The sequence below is a fragment of the Strix uralensis genome, chromosome 30 (genome assembly GCF_047716275.1).
Source record: "Strix uralensis isolate ZFMK-TIS-50842 chromosome 30, bStrUra1, whole genome shotgun sequence".
Lineage (NCBI taxonomy): Eukaryota > Metazoa > Chordata > Aves > Strigiformes > Strigidae > Strix > Strix uralensis.
In genome coordinates, this window is record NC_134001.1 from 630293 (window position 1) to 648398 (window position 18106).

Below are 18106 nucleotides of genomic sequence, written 5' to 3' on the forward strand. Positions count from 1 at the left end.
AGGACAGAGGAGTAAACTCAAAGTAACAAACTGACAAGGCTGGGTGTATTCAAGTCTAAAGAAACTCCAGGATGATATTGTGGGACTGAGAGGTGTAATGTGTAATAAACTTCTGAGGGCAGCATGGTACTAGAAGGATGGTGCCAAACAAGCCGCTTTCCAAAGAATTTCAGTACAAATTTGTGGAAACTGCAAAAACTCTGACTTCCACATCAGGAATATCTGAGTTGTAAGACTCTAAGCGGAAAAAAATGAACACAAAATGATTATTCATGGTTCCTCATAGTACCAGAAGGGGAGGGACAGCTAATGTAATCATCAGGCAGCCAATTTAAAATAAAGTGCTTTTTCATATGTCATAATTAGTCTTGCCATCGAACCTTTTGGAGGCCAGACAGATAAGCCAAAAGAAGGAGTAAGACAAGTTGACGCAGGGTAAGGGTATTAGATGTGATTAAATGAATGCAAACTTTAAAGCTAGAAGTCTGTGAGTTGTTGCTCATGACAATTTTTCGGAATGTAAGAAGACTCCGTCTGTACCCGTACCCCGTCCCCCAGCGTTCACTATCGCTCAGTGGTGGAGAACGATACAGGGCTAAACTGACCTTCAGATATTGCCAAGTTCATCCCTGTGGTCCTGTGATGCTGAAAAATTTGGACCTCATCTGCAAGCTCAAGTCTCTCAAAGGGAGTGAAGTTGTTAAGGGTGTCTGGTTGTCTTGCTGCAGCTCTGGATTGAGAGTCCAGTTTTCCTAAAGATTAATGGGAGTAATTGTGTGCAGAGAAGAAGGAGCCAGCTGAAAAGTGCATTGCCTAGACCAGCAAAAAAACTCGGCAGAAGCGCTGGTGGCAGTGCAGAAGCAAGCATCTGTAGGCAGCTGTCTGGATAGATTTGAAAAACTACAAAAAAATGGAAAAGCTGCACCGTTTATGACCTGTAAGATTCTGCAGATCCTAATTCAGTGTAAAGGTCATGGTCATTGGGGGTTCAATTTGAACATTGTGGTTAAATTTCCACAGGTACAAGATTCTGAGGAGGTCAGGGAATGAGTGGGAATACTTCATACTTAATCTTGCTCTCTGTGAGGACAAAGCTCCTGTTGATTTTAGCGGGAAGAAACATAACCCAGTGATGCGGTTGGAATAAAGCAGCCTGGAGTACTAGGTACTCAGTGGTAGATCTGGGGAATTACTGAGAACCTGTCCTGATGGGGTAATTTTTAAATAGCAGTGCTAGGGAAGTGTTTGGTTTTTTTAGTAACTTCTCTTACTATTTTTTTTTATTAGGATCAAATGGTTTTTGTATAAACAGATGTCTTTCTCACATCCCATGTTCCCTTCCTGCTCAATTATACAGTGAGCTCACAATTTATGTCACAAATCCAGTGTCTTTCCCATAAGAACCGACTTGTTGCACGCACGAATTTGTACTTGACTGGAGGATTGAGTACTGTCTGTAAGGGAGCTTTTAACACAAACATTCCCCAAACTGAAGAATGCAAACTAGAAAGTTACTGAGGGAAAGTCATTTCTCTAACTGGTTTGGGTGGATATTTCCAGTTTGCCTGTAAAAAACTCTTTGCAAGTCATAAAAACTTCATTATAATGTTGAAACACATTTCACGACTCTGCATCAGGTCTACTGCCTGGGCAACTCTCAAGGCTTTAACAGTATTGGGGTTACTGCAGTCGCTCAGAGTCATCAGAAACAGAAACGCTCCGTTCCTCACTGGAATTTCAGTTCGCTGGCCAAGCAGAACTACTGCTTTCTCCAGGCAAGTTTTTGACAAAACATTTTTCCTAGTGTACACCCTGTCTGTCAATACATGATCAAACTGACATTCTAAAATAGTTACCTGTAAAACGGAGTGGTTCTTCCTTACATACAGTGTGACCAAACCTAGTTGCTGTCAGAAACTGGGAGTAATAACTAAAGGAAAATAAAAAGCTCTCTTTACCATGCAATTGTCGGTGCTAAGTGGTTGATGTACTGAATGAAGAGATGTTAGTTTTGCCTCTATTTGTCAAGGCCATGTCCTATTTTACTACACATTTAGATTTCTGTAGGAGGAGCTGACTTCTGCGCACGTCCTGAGTTTGATGAAGGGTTTGAGGAACGGGACGTGGCAACATGCCTGTGGATATCACAGGCTACATCTTCACCTATGCTTTAGGCATTGCAGTCTTACACACTTGCCAGTCTGAGATGATTCTCAGCCCTGAGTGAGGCCTTCAGGCTCCTCTCCTAAAGCTTGGGAAGAGTTAGATACTTTGGGAAGGACTCAGGAACCAGCAGAGCTGGAACCTGTGTGAAGTAACCCATAAATAAAACAAGGCTTGGGGTGGAATTTAAACAGTCTGGGGCATGTCTGCATGACTTGGAGCCCTTGCTTCAGGTGAGCTGGTATGACTGCAAAGCAGGACAGGATCACGAGGTGCTGTCTGCTCAGGCTCCAAAAGTGACAGAGCTGTGACAGCATGAACTAATGATATAGATAAAGTACAAAGAACTACAGAAAGTAACTTTGGGGAGATTCCCCGCGTTGCTGAAATATATACCGAGAAAACAACAAAACAAAGGAGCTATTAACAACACATCATTAGCACCTACTTTCTATAAATATAACAAACATACCTCGTTGGTTACAGACTGATCTGTTCTATCTCGTCCTTCAGGTAAAGGTACTTCTGCCAAAGACTGAAGACTTTTATGGGTAACGCCTTGTTTCAATTCCTTTATAAAGTCATCTTTCTCAGCCAGCTGTGTTCTTAGTTCTTCTGTATCAGTTCCCTCACCCTAATAAACACAGCAAAACTTGCCACAAACTGCAGGACTGGCAAAAGAAGTTAACATGTGCATGAGCATCGTTACAGTTACTCAGTGGCATCAGTTTTAGAATTGCAGGTCAAACAGCCAGCTGTCCAACAAAAACCAACAACTTCATGTACGAGCGGCCTCAAGCCAGGAAAGGTCATACAACAGCCCGGGAAGATGTCATGCAACATTTTTTATTTTACACTACTTATGTAGGGTTATAAAAGTTCACCTCCCGTTTGTTCATAAGTTCTTGGTTCTGCGAAAAAGGCAGCAGATGTGATAGTTGTTTCAGAGTTCCAGTCCGATCAAATCGCAACCAAATGATCAAATAGACTCGAGTGTTTCTTTGAACTCCAGTTTTTTGGAACTTCAGTCACTGTTACAAATTCAGTTTCAGAAAAGCATAAAGCTTTTTTTATATTAGCTGCAAACAATTTCAACGTGTTTGAAATAGAGCCAAAACGTGGTGTTTTGCAGAATTAGTGAATAACAAAAGAAAAACGACAGAAAACAACTACAAAAAAATCCCACAGAATCAAGAGAGAGAGAACGCGAGAGGACCTTTCCTGAATCCTTCACCGCCGCTTGTTTCAGTTCTGCTGTTTCTTTATCTTTTTGCACGGCGTTAGAAGCCAAAGTCTGAGCTGTACTTCCAAAGCTTCTACTAACTGATGTCTCTCTTCACGCCGCTTTGGAAGATTGCTGGCCTCTTCTACCAGCTGTGCAGCCAGTCTTTCCTGAATGGGGGAAAAACAGGTTAGAATTGAGCACCACTTCTACAAACCATCTGAACTGTTCTGACAGCTTAGTTTGGCACAGTCAGTACTATCTTATGGCCTCAGTAGACTCGAGAGCTCTTAAAAAGCTCACGCAGAACTAGTTTCACCATAAACATACAAAAGCAAACCATGCTTCAAATTAGGAAAAATTGTATCTATATTTATACTCTTTGTGAAGAGAATTTTTGTCAAGAACCACCACTCCTGCTTGCCCACTTTCTGATTTTATTACTGGAAAGTCTCAGGCAGGCAAAGTCACAGACAAAGTGAAAGTAGTCCCAAGCTCCTAACACCCCCCGTACTGACTGCAGGGCCAGAAGGTCATGGCTAACTACTTCTGGATGCAAGCACAGTTTTAGATTGCACAGATTCGTATAATAATTTCATACGCTCAGGAAATGACAACCTCGATACAGCCCAGTGACCAGGCCAGGTATCCACCTTGTTATTAACTATCAGTCACTCTGCTTTGAAAGCGATACGGGAGCAAAACCACCAGCATGTCGACCCAGTATTTTTACTGGAAAGAAGCTTTTCTTGTCAACTACTGCTTGCTTCTTCTCTTCCTTCTAAAGCCTCATAGGCTGTTTCCTCCCCCTCCCCCCTGCCCTTTTTTTCAGAAAAGCCAAGCAACAAATCTTGTTTTTCAAGGTATGTTTTCTCCGCTTCATTAAGTGGCAATTCATTTAAGCATAGGTTACGTATTGGTGGTTTACACACAAGACGACGTTTGAAGAATCCACAGCAAGGCGGTGCTGGTGACAGGATAGAAAGGAACAGGCACTTTCACTTCCATTAGGTGTTACGCTTTCTCATTTGGTGACACTCCTGTTCTTCCCTTTGCACATGGAGAAGATCTCCCGGAGGCTTTGCCATGCGATAATGAGGGGGACTTTGACAAAGGCCAGCTCCCCTCAAGCGCCCACACTGTTAACACCTGACACGAGATCTGCTCTGGACTGAAGACTTACGCTAGAGGACTCTGCCGAGACCTCCAGTCACTTACAATTTCTGCTTGTTGCTCTACACAACGTTTTCTGTCCTCCCCAAATCTTCTCATTTCTCTGTTGCAATGGCTCTCAGCTTCTTTCACTTGACTTATGAGTCTCATTTTTTCCTCCAGCCAGTTCTTTCTATCAGTTTGATACTTTGCCTCATTCTCCCATTTCAGTGGAACCAGAAATAAAGCCATAGGCAGAGATTAAGCAACACAAAAACAAGTCTTAAAATCCAGATTAAGCACATTAGTTTCAAAAAGATAACAGAAATACTAGCACAGTTCTACTCCAGCGTATCCCCAAGTGCAAGCATTACATTCTCATTTGTTCTTTTCCATTTAAAAAAATGGTTTAGCAGCTTTCAGAACTTATTATTCAGACTGGCACGTCTTCAGGGAACAGACTTTTTTTCCTCTAAAAATGCTCTGGGTAAGCCACAAACACTATTAAAGTTACACCAAAGGTCATGGCCAAAAGACCCTTTTTAGTCACAAATTCCCAGTCTTTCATACTGCCTTGCAGGTCATGTCAGGAATCCTACTTCAAGACTGAAAGGCCAAAAATGCAGCACAGTTTGAGTGGGAAACAGAGACAGTGCGTAACCAGGAATGTTACTTCAATCCACAGCAACTTTGCCTCCTTCTCTACCACAACCAAACCTCTTGTCAGACATTCTCCCACACAAGACAGGAGGCACCTGAAAAGCTGCCTGGGAAAAAAGTCTGCTTTCTAATCCAAGGAGAATCAAGAGGTAAACCCTCAGCCTAACAGGAAGGACTTACAGGTCACACAAGCACAACATCTTTAAAGAGTCTGATTTATTTGCCCAAGCAACTGATGGGAAAAAGGTCTGAAACAATCCAGCTCCTGACATCTGTTCAGGACAGCTGCAAGAGGAGCCCGGCTAGAGAAGCACCGTCCATGGCAGCACACCGCAGTGAAGGGTGCACCCCGCTGTGGGCCATCAGTGATGCTGTGTATTACAACGACACCGCATCCAGACTTTGCTGACTGACGCACTGCAGTTTTTAGAGGAGGTTTCCTTCAGCACTCTAAGAACTTGCCACATCATGCCCCAGCTCTTGAAGATAGTGACGCAAAAAAAATTTAGACTCCTACATGAAAGTTATGGTTTGAAACTTAAGTATGAATTACATCACCATGTTTTACCTTCAGGTCTCTTTGCAGCTTTATTCATTCCTCACTTTCATCTCTGTTTTTTTCCGTGGTGTTGCTCACCTTTTGCTGCCAGTCACTATTGCTCTGGTTATTCAGCTCTCTGTATTTCTGCTTCCATGCTTCCAGTTCTAGTCAGCACACAAAACGAGGTTATATAACACACAGTTTAAATGCATATTTGACCACATTCACATCCTTCTACTAACGTGACTTGGATTTATCAGCTGTGACCACAAAGGGACAGCAGAAGCCGTTAACTGTTAGAAGTTTGTTATGTCCTATATAAAATTAATGCCTAACTAATACTCACCAAATCAAAACAGAGATTTAAAGCAGCTATCACAATACATCCAAAACACTTTTGCCTCCTCGCTCCCTTTCCATGGAGAGATTACCCCGAACTAATGTGTTGGTCTCTTCTAATCTGGCTTCAAGCACTTGATCTTGTTTAATCTGAGTCTGTTCTTGTTCTTCTAATGCCATCTGCAGATCTTCAATTACAGAATTCAATTCTATTCTTTATTCAACCTACAAATTCTCTTCTTTTTGTCCCTCCCCTATTTCCCCGGGGAGGGGAGGGGGGAGGTGAACGGCTGCCACGTGGCGACTGGCTGCCGGCTGAGCTCAAACCTCAACACACACAGATCTGAGAATAAAGTTACAGATGAGCCCCCGTCCTAGTTCCCACCATTCTCTCCCAAAGTGCCTTCATCACAAGTAACTTCCCCCATTGCCTGAGATCTAAAGCTCTGTTAGAAAGAAATAGAGGATCTCTACGGAACTTTCCAAATGCAGAATTCTGAAGTGATTCCCATCGACTTGATTCAGGTGAGCATGTCAGTGTTAACGTCGGACTAAGGCTTGATTATATGAAAAACCAACTATTGTTCAACTGCTGAGTGTTTATCAAACCTGCAGAGACTGGTACTGTGCCAGTTCATGTGTCAGTGTTCGATGTTGTTACCATGGCCAGCTAAAGTGGCAAATAAATACCAATATCGAGTAAGTTAACACTGACAGAGCAAATCCAGCCTTTCTTTGGGGCTTAAGTTTCTTATTCTGAGACTGCTTCTTGGCTTTCAAACATTCCTGCTAGTAATGATTCAATAAAAAGTAGTTCCTGACTGTAACATTTTAATGCCCAGGTTGGAGTTGCTCAGATTTTAAAATATAAATCTGCAAGACTCTCCAAATTAGTTAACATCACAACTCATTATGTTGCCATTGCACACCCAAAAAATGGCACAAGAAGGGCTTTTTCTGACCTTTACACGCTTTCTCGTACTGTTTGGAGATTTCTTCCAGCTTCTCATTATTCAGCTGCTCCTAAACACCACACTGAAAGCAAATTAAAGAAAACATGTCAAAAACATGTTGAAAGAAACAAACATACATGATACATATTAGTAGCTTTTCATTCAGAGCCTCAGTAAGTATTAAATGAAGTATTTAAAGACAAACAGTTGAGAATTAAAAGGTTTTCATATAGTGAAAGGAGCATTCAAGCTGACTAAAACAGTGTTTAGAAGACATTACTCTGACATATCTAAGTGTCACTCATCAGAATCAGGGTGCCTGCAGGTATTAAGTATGTATTTACTAGGCAGATTACTCTATTTAAAACAATTTGCCAAGGTCCTGCAGTGAGAAGTTCTGTAAACATCTTTCATTCATCCGTTAAGACTAACTTCAGTTGGCTACTCTTGTTTTTACCCCAATTTCTGTAAGCTTTCTCCTGTTGGTTGGAACATTTGCCTCATTACTGGATTAGCTAAAAAATTAAAAGCAAGTAAAATTTAAAAGAATAGAATACCTTTTTAAATTGCAGGACTGTGCGCTGTTTGATCTCTAATTCTTTACTAAACTGGGTTTTAATTTTCTGAAGTTCATTACCTTTGTTCCTCAGGGATTTCTCCTCGGATTGCACTCTGCACACCTGTAACGATGCACAAGCAAAGCTAACCTTTAGCTATCAGCCTTTTACAATCTCTGCAAGTTATCCAAGTGAAAACATACTTTCATCAAGGATCACGTTTTTGCAAGCATCTTTGCTAAATTCCAGGGGCTAGAAGTGCACTGTACTGTACATCCTTCCTAGGGAACAAGCCGACTTCTGACAAGCCTTTTTCAAGGGTATTAATACAATTTACTCCCCCCTTCAATGTCAGCACTAACCCCTGTTTTGACCTCCGGGCTTTAGCTCACAGCTCAATGGCAATGGAACTTCAGACTCACTCTCACTCTAAATGGATCGCTGAACGCAGCCTTGTTATGAACCACTTCTAACAGCTGGGGCTTGAGACTTGTGAAAACAGCTTTTACCAACAGAACCCCACACACACTTGCAGAAGGAACATTTGGCCTGGGGTTACAAACCTGGTTTTGTACTTGCTGAATTTGTTTCTCTCCATGTTCTTCCTCTTTCCTCTGCAAACCTTTTTCCAAGCTCTGTACAAGGGCAGGGCTCTCAGAAAGATCTTGACGTAGCCTTGTGTTAGAAATGAAGAGACAGAAATAACATGAGTGTTACACGTCTCAAAGAAGCAGCTTTTACACATTAACTCAGGCTCTTTGATGGCCGGTTTTATGCGTGAACAGAATCCCAGATCTATCAGCTAAATGACAAGCGTTGTAATTTTACTTTGGGACTTCAGCTACTTATTATATGATCCTCAAGTAACAAACCGCTCAGATTCACTCTTGAACCGTGCAATTTTTTAAAATTCTTGTTTTTAAGCACAGTAGAGTAACCGTTTCTATCATGAGGTGTCCTTACACAGTAACAAAAGGGACAAGGTTAATATCAATTAAGTATAAACTTGACATTTACATCCCAGACCTTGTAAGGATCAAAATAAATAAAAATCAAAAGAAAGTAGAAAAACCAACAACATTGTAACAAGTCCTGTTGTTATGAAGTGCTACGAAGTCATTAAGAAGTTTAATGGGTTTATTTTTCAGTGGTCGTATTTCTTTTAAAAAGCTTACAGTAAGTCATCTTGGATTTTCACTTCGCAATTACCTAATAGAAGATTTCTTAAACTCTGTAATTAACAGTACAAAATAAGGTCTCACAAAAGGAAAACCTTTCCAAGTGCCCCAGACCTTCACGCCAAATTGTATTTTAGAGCACATGCAGGCGCCCGCAGATGTTGGAACTGAAGAAACCCCAGTCAGAAGGGCTACACAGCATCTTAAAGCCATTTTTACAGGATTGCAGTTTCCTTGCCACATAGCAAATATAATCTCTCAGATACATTTAATCTCTTATTTCTTAAAGGTTTAAAAAGTCGAGGGGGCTGGGGAAGTTCTACTCTCCCACACCCATTACCTTCACGTTCCTACACTACACTGTGTTCCCCTAGAACAGCTATTACCAAACCCACCTGATTACTGTTTCATTACTAGGCTTTTTTTTCCCTTTCTTCTTCCCCTTTTTACCATCCAGTCCTTTCTAAAGAAAACATTGCCAGCTTTTATACGAGTTACAGGATAAACATTAAACTATGCCATTTCCTCCAAAAAGGGTATGTACCATAATGCTATTAGAAATCCCCAAATAATTCATCCTTTCCTGTTTCCCCCTACGACAGTTCTGCAGGATTTAGAGCCATATTTCTGAAAGAATACACAAACAGGTGAGGAAAACAGAGCTAGCAAAATATGCAAAGACAGAAATCCAGTAGGGCACTAAAAGTTCTTAAGCAGTTTGGTTGGTAAAGTTGACAAACATGCAAGTGTGTGATGTCAAAATAAACGGATGTTCACAGAAGGTAGTTCTAACTTGAGTCTGTTCTCAAAGGGCTAGGAATTCTCTCGTTATTTACTTACAATTCTAGAGATTGTATTTGCTCATCCTCATTCTTCTCTTTTCCTTGAAGAGTGTGTTTCATGTTCTCCAAGCTGTTCACCAAGGACACAACCCCCTCCTTTAGATTTGCTTCCTGATCATTTAATTCCTTCAGGTTTTTGTCTGAATTGGCACGTTCCTCTTGCAGAGCTACTGTATTCCTTTCCAGATTCAAAAGAATAGATTCTTTGTCTTTAGCTACTTCTTCTAACTTTGCTATGCTCTCAGCTTTAGCTCTAAAAGCCTCCAAGAGCCATTCAAGCTCTCTTGTTTCTCCCTCGGAGCCGGTAACTTCCTCTTCAAACGGTGCAATTACTCTGTGATCCTCTGCAGCCTGTTTTCCAAAATCCTGGGGTTTCTTCTGGATGTGCTCTTGTAACTGGTTCATAAGATCTTCTTCCTTGGTGGACTGATGATCTTGATTTGCAGTCTCATTTAACTTTATTTTTAGTTGTTTATTGCAATCCTCAGCATCATCAAGTCCCTTCTTTACGTCTTCAACTCGTCGAAGTAGTTCTTGAATCTGCTGACTTGTTTGTGAGAAGCCTTAACAATGTTTTGGCATCCTTCCCAAATGCTTCCAACACTGCAGTGAAAGGAGCTCTCCTGTCCCAGAGCTGCTGTGGAAGCAGTCTGGGGCTCCATGCACACAGGACTCAGTTGAGCTCTCTCCAGCTCATCTTTCTGAGAGTCTCAGGAATCCTTTAGATCAACGGAATCAATATCCGTAGCGTAAGACTCCAAGTGTCATTTATACAACTCACCTGCTTTGGACTGCATTGTTTGAATTAGTGGCACTTTATAAATTATATTTTGTTTAGCACCTTCTACTTCGCTATTTAGCTGAATCACCTTTTCTTCTTGTTCCCTATTGATAGTTTCTGTTTGTCCAGTTCAGAAACAATCTCCTGATGGTCAGCTCGACACTGCTGGAGTTCTGCACCTCAGCCAGAAGCCCTTTCTTCAGAGCAGAGAGCTGGAGATTCAAGGTTTTTATTTGCCCACTGAACTCTTCTCTTTTGGTTTTTTCCCTTCTGCGCTGTTCTTCAGGTGCAGCCAGCTGACCTTCCCAGGTTTCAGCTCTTTCCCTCAGTGCTAGTGTTTCTGCATAGTTCTCAGTATGATTTGCTTTCACATATTCAGTTCTCTTTTGGTCCAGAGTCATCTTCCCAACTCTCCTGCACACCTCCTCAAAAAGAACCCAAACCAAACAAACCACAACAGCTCAGGATGATGAACATCAACAGTACAAGTCACTAGCACTGCCAAACAGCAATTACTATATGGAAAATGGTCACCAGCTGAAAGCCACACCCTTATATCACATGGCATTGTGAAGTCTTGCAGTAAAGCCCCTCGGAGCAGTTTAAAATGCAGTAGGTGCCTCTTCGGCTTACAGACGTGGTTTGCAGCAAGGGGTGCTCAGGAGCCTTAAAGAACATTTTGCCATGGCTCTACTCCAGCCTTCTGCTCTGCCCCACTATGGAAAAATCTAGCTAGTTTTACTAATATGCAGTAATACCTGTGAGCTGGATAACGGTCACAGTTATGTCTGGTTTCCACTTCCACTGGTCCAACAACCCTTTTAATACAGCCCATCCCCCATTTTACATTCAGAAAAGCAATGGCATTGTACACTTTCCTGAGAATTTTCATTCATACTCAATATGCCCTTACTTTAAAAATTAAGCTAAAAATCCAGCACAAGGTTTTTGCTTAGTGTTTGGGACTTCCTTCTCCTTTTTCAGTTGGTTTCTAAACTAGATACAAGGAGAACTACTTACGCCCACACCTAATGTGTCGCATGTAAGGTTCTCCCGGAGAGATCTACAACATTCCATCACGATCCCAAATTTCCATAAACATTTTATTAGCTTAAGACTGGTTTGCCCTGCAGTAAAATCATATGCATTTCACCACCTTCAGAACTGACTCCAGCCGTACTTTACACAAACGTTTCAGAATCCAGCTGGGTCCATTTAGTAACATGCAGGTATGTTTAGTATTAAACCCAAGCCTGACTATCACTGCAGGATTAGGCCATCCCAGCTCTGCACTCCAAAGTGATACTACAGATTTCTGTGAGTGCTGCAGCTACAGTAAGGTGGCGTTTGGCAGCCATCTCGCGTTGGGAGCACTAAGCACACGGGTACCTGTGTACTGCACGGAGACATCCTCTGAACAGACCCAACGGGTTTTATAGAGTCACTAACAAAGAGTCATACCGAAGCATTAGCAATGGTGGTTTCCATCTCCATTCAGGTTTGGGGTTTTGATTATTTTTAGGAGGGATCAAATTCCACAGGACACTTTGTTCCTCCTGCTTTTCTGTACCTTTTCTTTTCTGTTCTAATGAGATGTATCAAGTGTTCCTGCTAGGGCAGAGGAAACAGCAGCTTTACTTTGGCTTGGAAAGCCATGCTTCTAAATACTACAAGATTAAAAATTCAGCACTGGGAGATGGTTTGCTCTGAAAGCCTGGTTGTGTGGTCTCAAGAAAACGTATCAGACAAAATACTACAAACTCCTCACGCTGGACATGAATTTTACATACTTCACTAAAAGGGAGAGGTGCCGAGATGTCTTAAGACATATTTTGCCATCTAAGGTGCCAAGATACAAAACGTAGCAGAGTTTTGCCCAACAGCTCTAGTGAGAAGGGTATGATCATTCATAAGAGGATTTAGAGGTGATCGAGATGCTCTGTACTGACAACCACAATCATGTAGCAAAGCAGCATAAATATTGAAGGTCTTCAGCTGTAGCTGGTTCATTCACCTCATTCTAGAAAGACTGGTGAGCTCACAGATAAAGCCAGGGAAGCAAAAAGATTGGAAGCGCACAAAATATGTACCTGTGGACTTAAAATAATTTTACTTCCACTCAAGTGAAAAGCTTTTCTCCTTTGCCAGCACTGCCACCTTGCCCAAAGCTGCTGAGTTCACAGCAGCACACAGCACGAAACACCAAGTTTCACAGCACGTGCTGTAGGACTGAACAATCAGTAACTCACTGACACCTCTGACGCTTGCGTAGGGGTGTCAGAAACTTGAGCAGGGGATGCTCCTTTCCCAGAAGTCCAGCAACAGCAAGTTTAGTACCAAAACAACTGTTAAGAAATTGATTAAGAACTACAGCGGAGTCTGCAAGAGCATCAACAGATGAGAGATGCAGCAGAAAGCAGAGTCTAAAAACTAACTTTTCTTTTAAGCATTTAGGAGTGAGCAGTGTAGGACCTTCTGCAAAAGATGGTATTTACACAGCAGTTACTCTGATTTACAGTTCAACATGGTAGATTTTCTCCTCACAACATCATGTTTACACTTCACAGCTTTTCCCTTCTGTTCTGGAGTAGTAATTAAGGTTTTTTGGAAGGGCCCCTGTTGAGTGATGGTAGAAATTTTACTTTTCTCTGCAGGTGCCTCTTTTTCCCCAACAGGCTTACTTTCAGAGCAACGTTTTCTCCCCACTTCCAACACAGTCTCCTCACAAGCCTTGAATTGGCTGCTTTCAATCACTTCCTTAGAGTTCTCTTCTGCGCATTTTCTTTTCATGGTGGTTACAGTGTTGTCCTGTGTTACAATAAGATCAATTACTCTGAAGTTCTACAAAGTGAGCACTTAAAAGCCTCAGTAATCTTTTAGATGCAAATATTTTTACAAATCCATCTGGTAACCTGTATAGGGGTTGTCAGAAGAACAACATCAGTTACTCAAGCAAAAGACAAAATTGAGGATGCTTACAGTGCTTTCAGTATTTCTGTTTTCTTTTCTGAACAGGAGTAGGTGGAAACTACTTGCTTATTTTAAAATATTTTCCCACGTATTTCCCTAGCAATCTGGTGGGAAGAGGACTGCAAACACATCGTACGCTGAAGAAATCCAGGACACAAACGGACTCGGAAGAGTGAACAAGTCTGCTACACTGACTCACTGCATATGACACACTTGCACAGCAAACTCTTCCTGGATTATTCCATCCCCGCCTGCACGTCAGACTCCCAGCTTGTTATCACCTCTCTTTATTTGTTTATAAACCCCGAGAGCCAGGCTGCGATCCTCTAACTCTACAAGTCAGCTTCAGCAAACTGATGACTGCCCTGTGGTTAAGATACTCTGCCACAGCATCAAACACGCCGTGCTCCAGCCCTTACAGTTTCAAAACCAATGGAACTGAAAAAAAAAACCCAAACCCAACCCAAACCACACCACCCTTTCGGGCATGTTATCACAGGCAACCTGGCCTGGACTTCTGAGACTCCTCCTCCCTCATTCCGCAGACCCCTATGTCCCTGCTCTGAGACTAAGCTCAAATAAGCACGAACAGGGGCAGTCCACAGGTAAATCCATTACCCGAGAACCAAAAAAGGATCTCACAGAGCGCCAGCGGGGTAATTCTAATTCAAAGCCGTGCGGATACAAAGCTTTGGTCCTATTTTGGAGAGAAGTAGCAATGAGGAGCACGTACACGTCTTCTCCGTTTACACAAACTCTATTAACCAAAGCCAGGAGTGAAGGAACAGACTTGTGGCCCAGCTGCTGGCAGATCGATGTTCCAGGGGTGCCGGCACTCTGCCACTGCTGTTCCCAGCTCCAGTCCATGTTTACCCTGGTGCTCTATCACAGGAAGGTCACACTGGGTCTTGTTCAATTTCTCCCCTCTGAAAATAAAGCGAACACAGTACAGCTTAATCGAGTAACTTGAGAATATGAAGAGCATTCCTTGCAAAAAACCAGATGCTGCTGGTTTAGGTATATTCACCTATCGCACGGATCAGAAGGGAAGCACCACATCTAGGAGTTCAGTATTTCTCCCTCCTTCCTTTCCAGAACGGGGAAAAACCCATACTTTTTTGGAGTGTGCAGAGCCTTAGGCAGACACCTGTTGAAAATGTGTTTTAATGCTCTTTCACCCTTTAAATTGCAGGGCTGGAAGACCAACAGCCGCCCATAACTATCTAATAACGTGAGAAATGTGTGAACCAAACGGGACAAAACGGCTCTAAAACTGAGGAATTCTTGAGGGGATTTTTGTTAGCCCCCCTTCTCCCTTCCCCCCCCTTAAGCCCTCCCTTCTCCCCCCTCCCTTCCCCCGCCTTCCCCCCCCTTCCCCCTCTGCCTTCCCCCCCCCTTCCCATCCCTTCCCCCCCTCCCTTCCGCCCCCTTCCTCCCCCTCTCCCTTACTCCCCCCCTTTCCCGCCCCCTCTCGCCGCGCTCCGCCGTTGCTCCGATGGGGAGAAGCCGCGGCCGGGCCCGTTGGTTCCGTCGGGGAGCGGCGGCAGCTCGGCGGCAGCTCGGCGGCAGCTCGGCCCTCGCCTGGCGGAGGTGGGTGCCGGGGCTGGCCCGGCCTGGCGGGGGCTCTCCGGGAGGGCGTTGCGGGGCTGCCGGCCCCTCGCTGGAGGAGGGAAGGAGGCGGCGGTTGCGGCCTGGGGGTGGCGGCGCTGGGAGCGGGGCTGGGGGCTCTGCGTGGCGGGCGGGGCTGAGGCCTCTTCCCCCGCCTCTCCCCGCTGCGGCCGCGGTTACTCCCGGCGTTACGGGGGGGAAAGGCTGTGGGGGGCCGGGGGGGGAAACTTTTCGGTGCTGCTGTGGGGCTGCGAGTGGCGGGGAGCGGCCGGGGCCATGGCAAGGCCGTGCGGCGGCGGCCGTGAGAGCGGGAAACCTGCGGAGCCTTGCGCTGAGGGAAGGTTTTTCCTTTGAATCTCTTGCAGTGTAAGCGCTGATGCGTTGTGGTTTTATAAGCTGCCGGCTGTGAGGTTTGGAGCCTTTCCAGCCCCTGTGCTGCCTGGCAGCGCTGCAGGCTGTGTGTGTGCGGTGACACGCTTGGCTTGGTGTGCCAGTCGGGATCCCCCTCGGAAGGTGTCTGCAGCTCCGAACTCTGCTGGCACCGTGAGCAGAATTACAGGGACATCTCCCCGCACACAAGTCCGTTGGAGTGGCCCCAGGCAGGCAGTGTGCCCGTTTCCCCCAGCACATCCCAGGGAATGACGGTGCTGTGTGACCGACACAGTGTGCAGACAGACGGACAGTCGCACCTTGTCTGGGACCTGTGTTAGTGGTGGGACCTGACTTCTCGGAGTGCGGGGCTCGCAGGAATGCTTTGAATTCCAGCTTGGCTCGCAGAGCTTCGTGTTGGCCTTTGGCCCCTTGGGTAAGAAAGCCCAGAGTGAGGGCGTAATCTTGACCAATCACACTCTAAAATAAGCTCGTATTTCAGACAAAATATAAACTGCCAGTTGCCTAACAGCTATGTCTCCTGCCAAGGTCTGGTAAGAGTTTTGCCCCGGGACTTGTGCAGCTGATGAATAACACTCCTGGACCGGCACAGCACAGGTATGTTGCTTTCCAGTAGCAGCTTATTCCCAGCTCAGTGTTTGTTCGAGCTTTGGCAGTATTTCAGGCCAAGTTGTTCCTGGTTTTCATGTAGTGTCTGGCAAAAATAAGACCTGTAGATCAAACTAAACGTTGCCGCCTCGTTTATGTATCGCTTTACCTCGTTTGCATCTTGTGAAGTTTGTCTGGCTTCACGAAGTCCTGGATCCGCCTTTTACAAGCTGGGTGGGAAGGCTGAGCTGTTAACTGTTCTGACCCCAAAGTGCTGGTGTCCTTCAGGTTCTTTGCTGGGGGGAACAAAAATATTACGGCTGCTTAACAGGCAAGGCTTTTCCGGAGCAAAAGGGCTTTGAACCAGCCCTGCTCTGTCTGCTGCTTTAATGAACACCGGGTGTTCCCCGTCAGTGTTTAGAGACAAAATGTGTCTGCATGGCTGTAGCACAGACATGGGAATGTAGTATTAGAGACCATTGACTCATCCTGGCCAAAGCTTCAAAACTGCAGGAGGCCACGTGGTAGGTGTCCAGCTGCTGGGGTGCTTGCTGCCACAGTCTGGGAGTCTACCAGCCCAGGGAGCTGCTGTCGTAGTCTGCGAGCCCAAGGAGTTAAACTTAATCCAGAGCAAAAGCTGCCAAGCCACGTCTGTAACATCACAGGAAAAAGCAACTGGAGAGTGAAGGGCAGACAAAAATGCTAATGTTTTGAAATAAAATGCACTTTTTAAAGATTATTTTGAAATCTACCTGTCTACTATCAACACTGGATCAATTTACTTCCATTTCCTATAGCAAATTTTCACTGCCCAGATTCTGAGATGCACAAAAATCATTAAATTTTGGATGAATAAATGAATTGCTGATCTGTAAAACAACTGAAAAAATCACTAAAAAGCAGTTCTTTAACTTGCACTCTGGCATGAGGTCTTCTCATTTTCTGGTGTCCCCTTAAGAGCTAAAAGTATCTGCTAGTCTTCAGAATTTTTCTGGACTCTGTCACGTATTCAGCTACTTTGTGTTACACTTATAATACCAATTATTTATCAGGTCCTGCGGAGATAACCATGAAGTTTGGGTTACTCTTGCAATGAACTTTTATTCTAAATGGCCGCTATAATGGGATGATGGAGAAGCGGATGCAGAACAATATGATTGTTTGGTGTGGGGTTTTTTTTTAATTCTCTCTTCCTTGTCAGACACGGGTTTTAGCAAGGTTGTGGTATATGTGTAAGGGTTTTTCCCTGGTAAACAGTTGCTTTGCATTGGAAGAAGAATGGCTGGTCTCGTTTCATCATGATGTGAACCCCACTGCAGAGCCTCTCCCAGCTATCAGGAACTTGCTGTGTAAATTTTGAGTAGGATAAAGAAAGCTTTCTCCTTAGAGAAACTGCAGCTCTCAGTTTCAGATTGACTTGTCTTGTATGAGAGACTTCAGAAGCTTTATGGCATGTGATCAGAAAGCAAAAAAAGGGCTGTATTTTATCTCGCAGGATGGAACCGAATTTGGATAAGGAGGACTTTTTCAGACCATCCTGTATTGCTGGTGCTGAGCCACTTCAGAGAACGGCACCAGGAAGCGTGGAAGATTTTAAAACAGATCTCTCTCCTGATGTGTCTTTGGTTTCTTCAAGCTCAAACACGAGGCAGGTAAGAAAGCTTTAATGTTTGCATTGTTTGGATATTTTTTAATGAGCTTAGTCTTTTCATCAGTAAGAATAATCAGAATTTTACAGAGAAGAGGAAAAGCATCTTCAGTGTGTTTTTAATTTGGAGGAGATAGATAGGATTGGACTGAGTTGTGTGGCACTGCACTGATACTTGATTGGGAGCATCAGCCTTCTGTGAATGAGGCTAATTGCCAGCTTGGAGCAGCTTAATCATAGAATGGTTACAAATATCCTAAACTGCCAGGTGACAGTCACTGCCAGAGTTTACATAAACATACAGTGTATTGCTTTGTAAGGCTGTAATAATTTCAGCCAGGTGTGTGTGACTTCTTTTTTTCCTCCAAGTATCTAGAGGGAGGAGGGGGGAGTTAAGAAAATGTGTTCTAGATGTCAGAATGGGAAAAGTGTGTAAGTCCAGACTCATATTTGGGGTTTTTATCATTATTGTAAAGGTCATATACATCTTATATGCCTTGTCTTCAAATAAGGA

At 43.8% G+C, this 18106-nt stretch overlaps 1 protein-coding gene and 1 long non-coding RNA gene across 5 annotated transcripts; both read right to left on the reverse strand.

Annotated features, from left to right (window-relative positions):
* Positions 1 to 2993: 2993 nt before the first annotated feature.
* Positions 2994 to 10341, reverse strand: LOC141935944 (kinesin-like protein KIF20B). Of its 4 annotated transcripts, none has more exons than XM_074852628.1 (6): positions 9606 to 10341; positions 8151 to 8262; positions 7588 to 7710; positions 7040 to 7100; positions 5766 to 5902; positions 2994 to 3555 (listed from the first exon to the last, which is right to left on the reverse strand). In XM_074852628.1, exons 1-5 carry the CDS (start codon positions 10010 to 10012, stop codon positions 5790 to 5792), a joined length of 816 nt encoding a protein of 271 aa, XP_074708729.1. In that variant the 5' UTR covers positions 10013 to 10341; the 3' UTR covers positions 2994 to 3555; positions 5766 to 5789. The 4 variants fall into 4 exon arrangements, 3 of the variants coding, with proteins under 3 accessions (XP_074708729.1, XP_074708728.1, XP_074708730.1); XM_074852627.1 differs by lacking the exon at positions 2994 to 3555 and adding an exon at positions 4685 to 4756; XM_074852629.1 differs by lacking the exon at positions 2994 to 3555 and adding an exon at positions 5394 to 5676.
* Positions 10342 to 13050: 2709 nt separating this feature from the next.
* On the reverse strand, positions 13051 to 14651 carry LOC141935969 (uncharacterized). Its single transcript, XR_012626666.1, has 3 exons — positions 14386 to 14651; positions 14092 to 14284; positions 13051 to 13196 (listed from the first exon to the last, which is right to left on the reverse strand). It is a non-coding gene; the product is annotated as an uncharacterized LOC141935969 (long non-coding RNA).
* Between the last annotated feature and the right edge of the window lie 3455 nt (positions 14652 to 18106).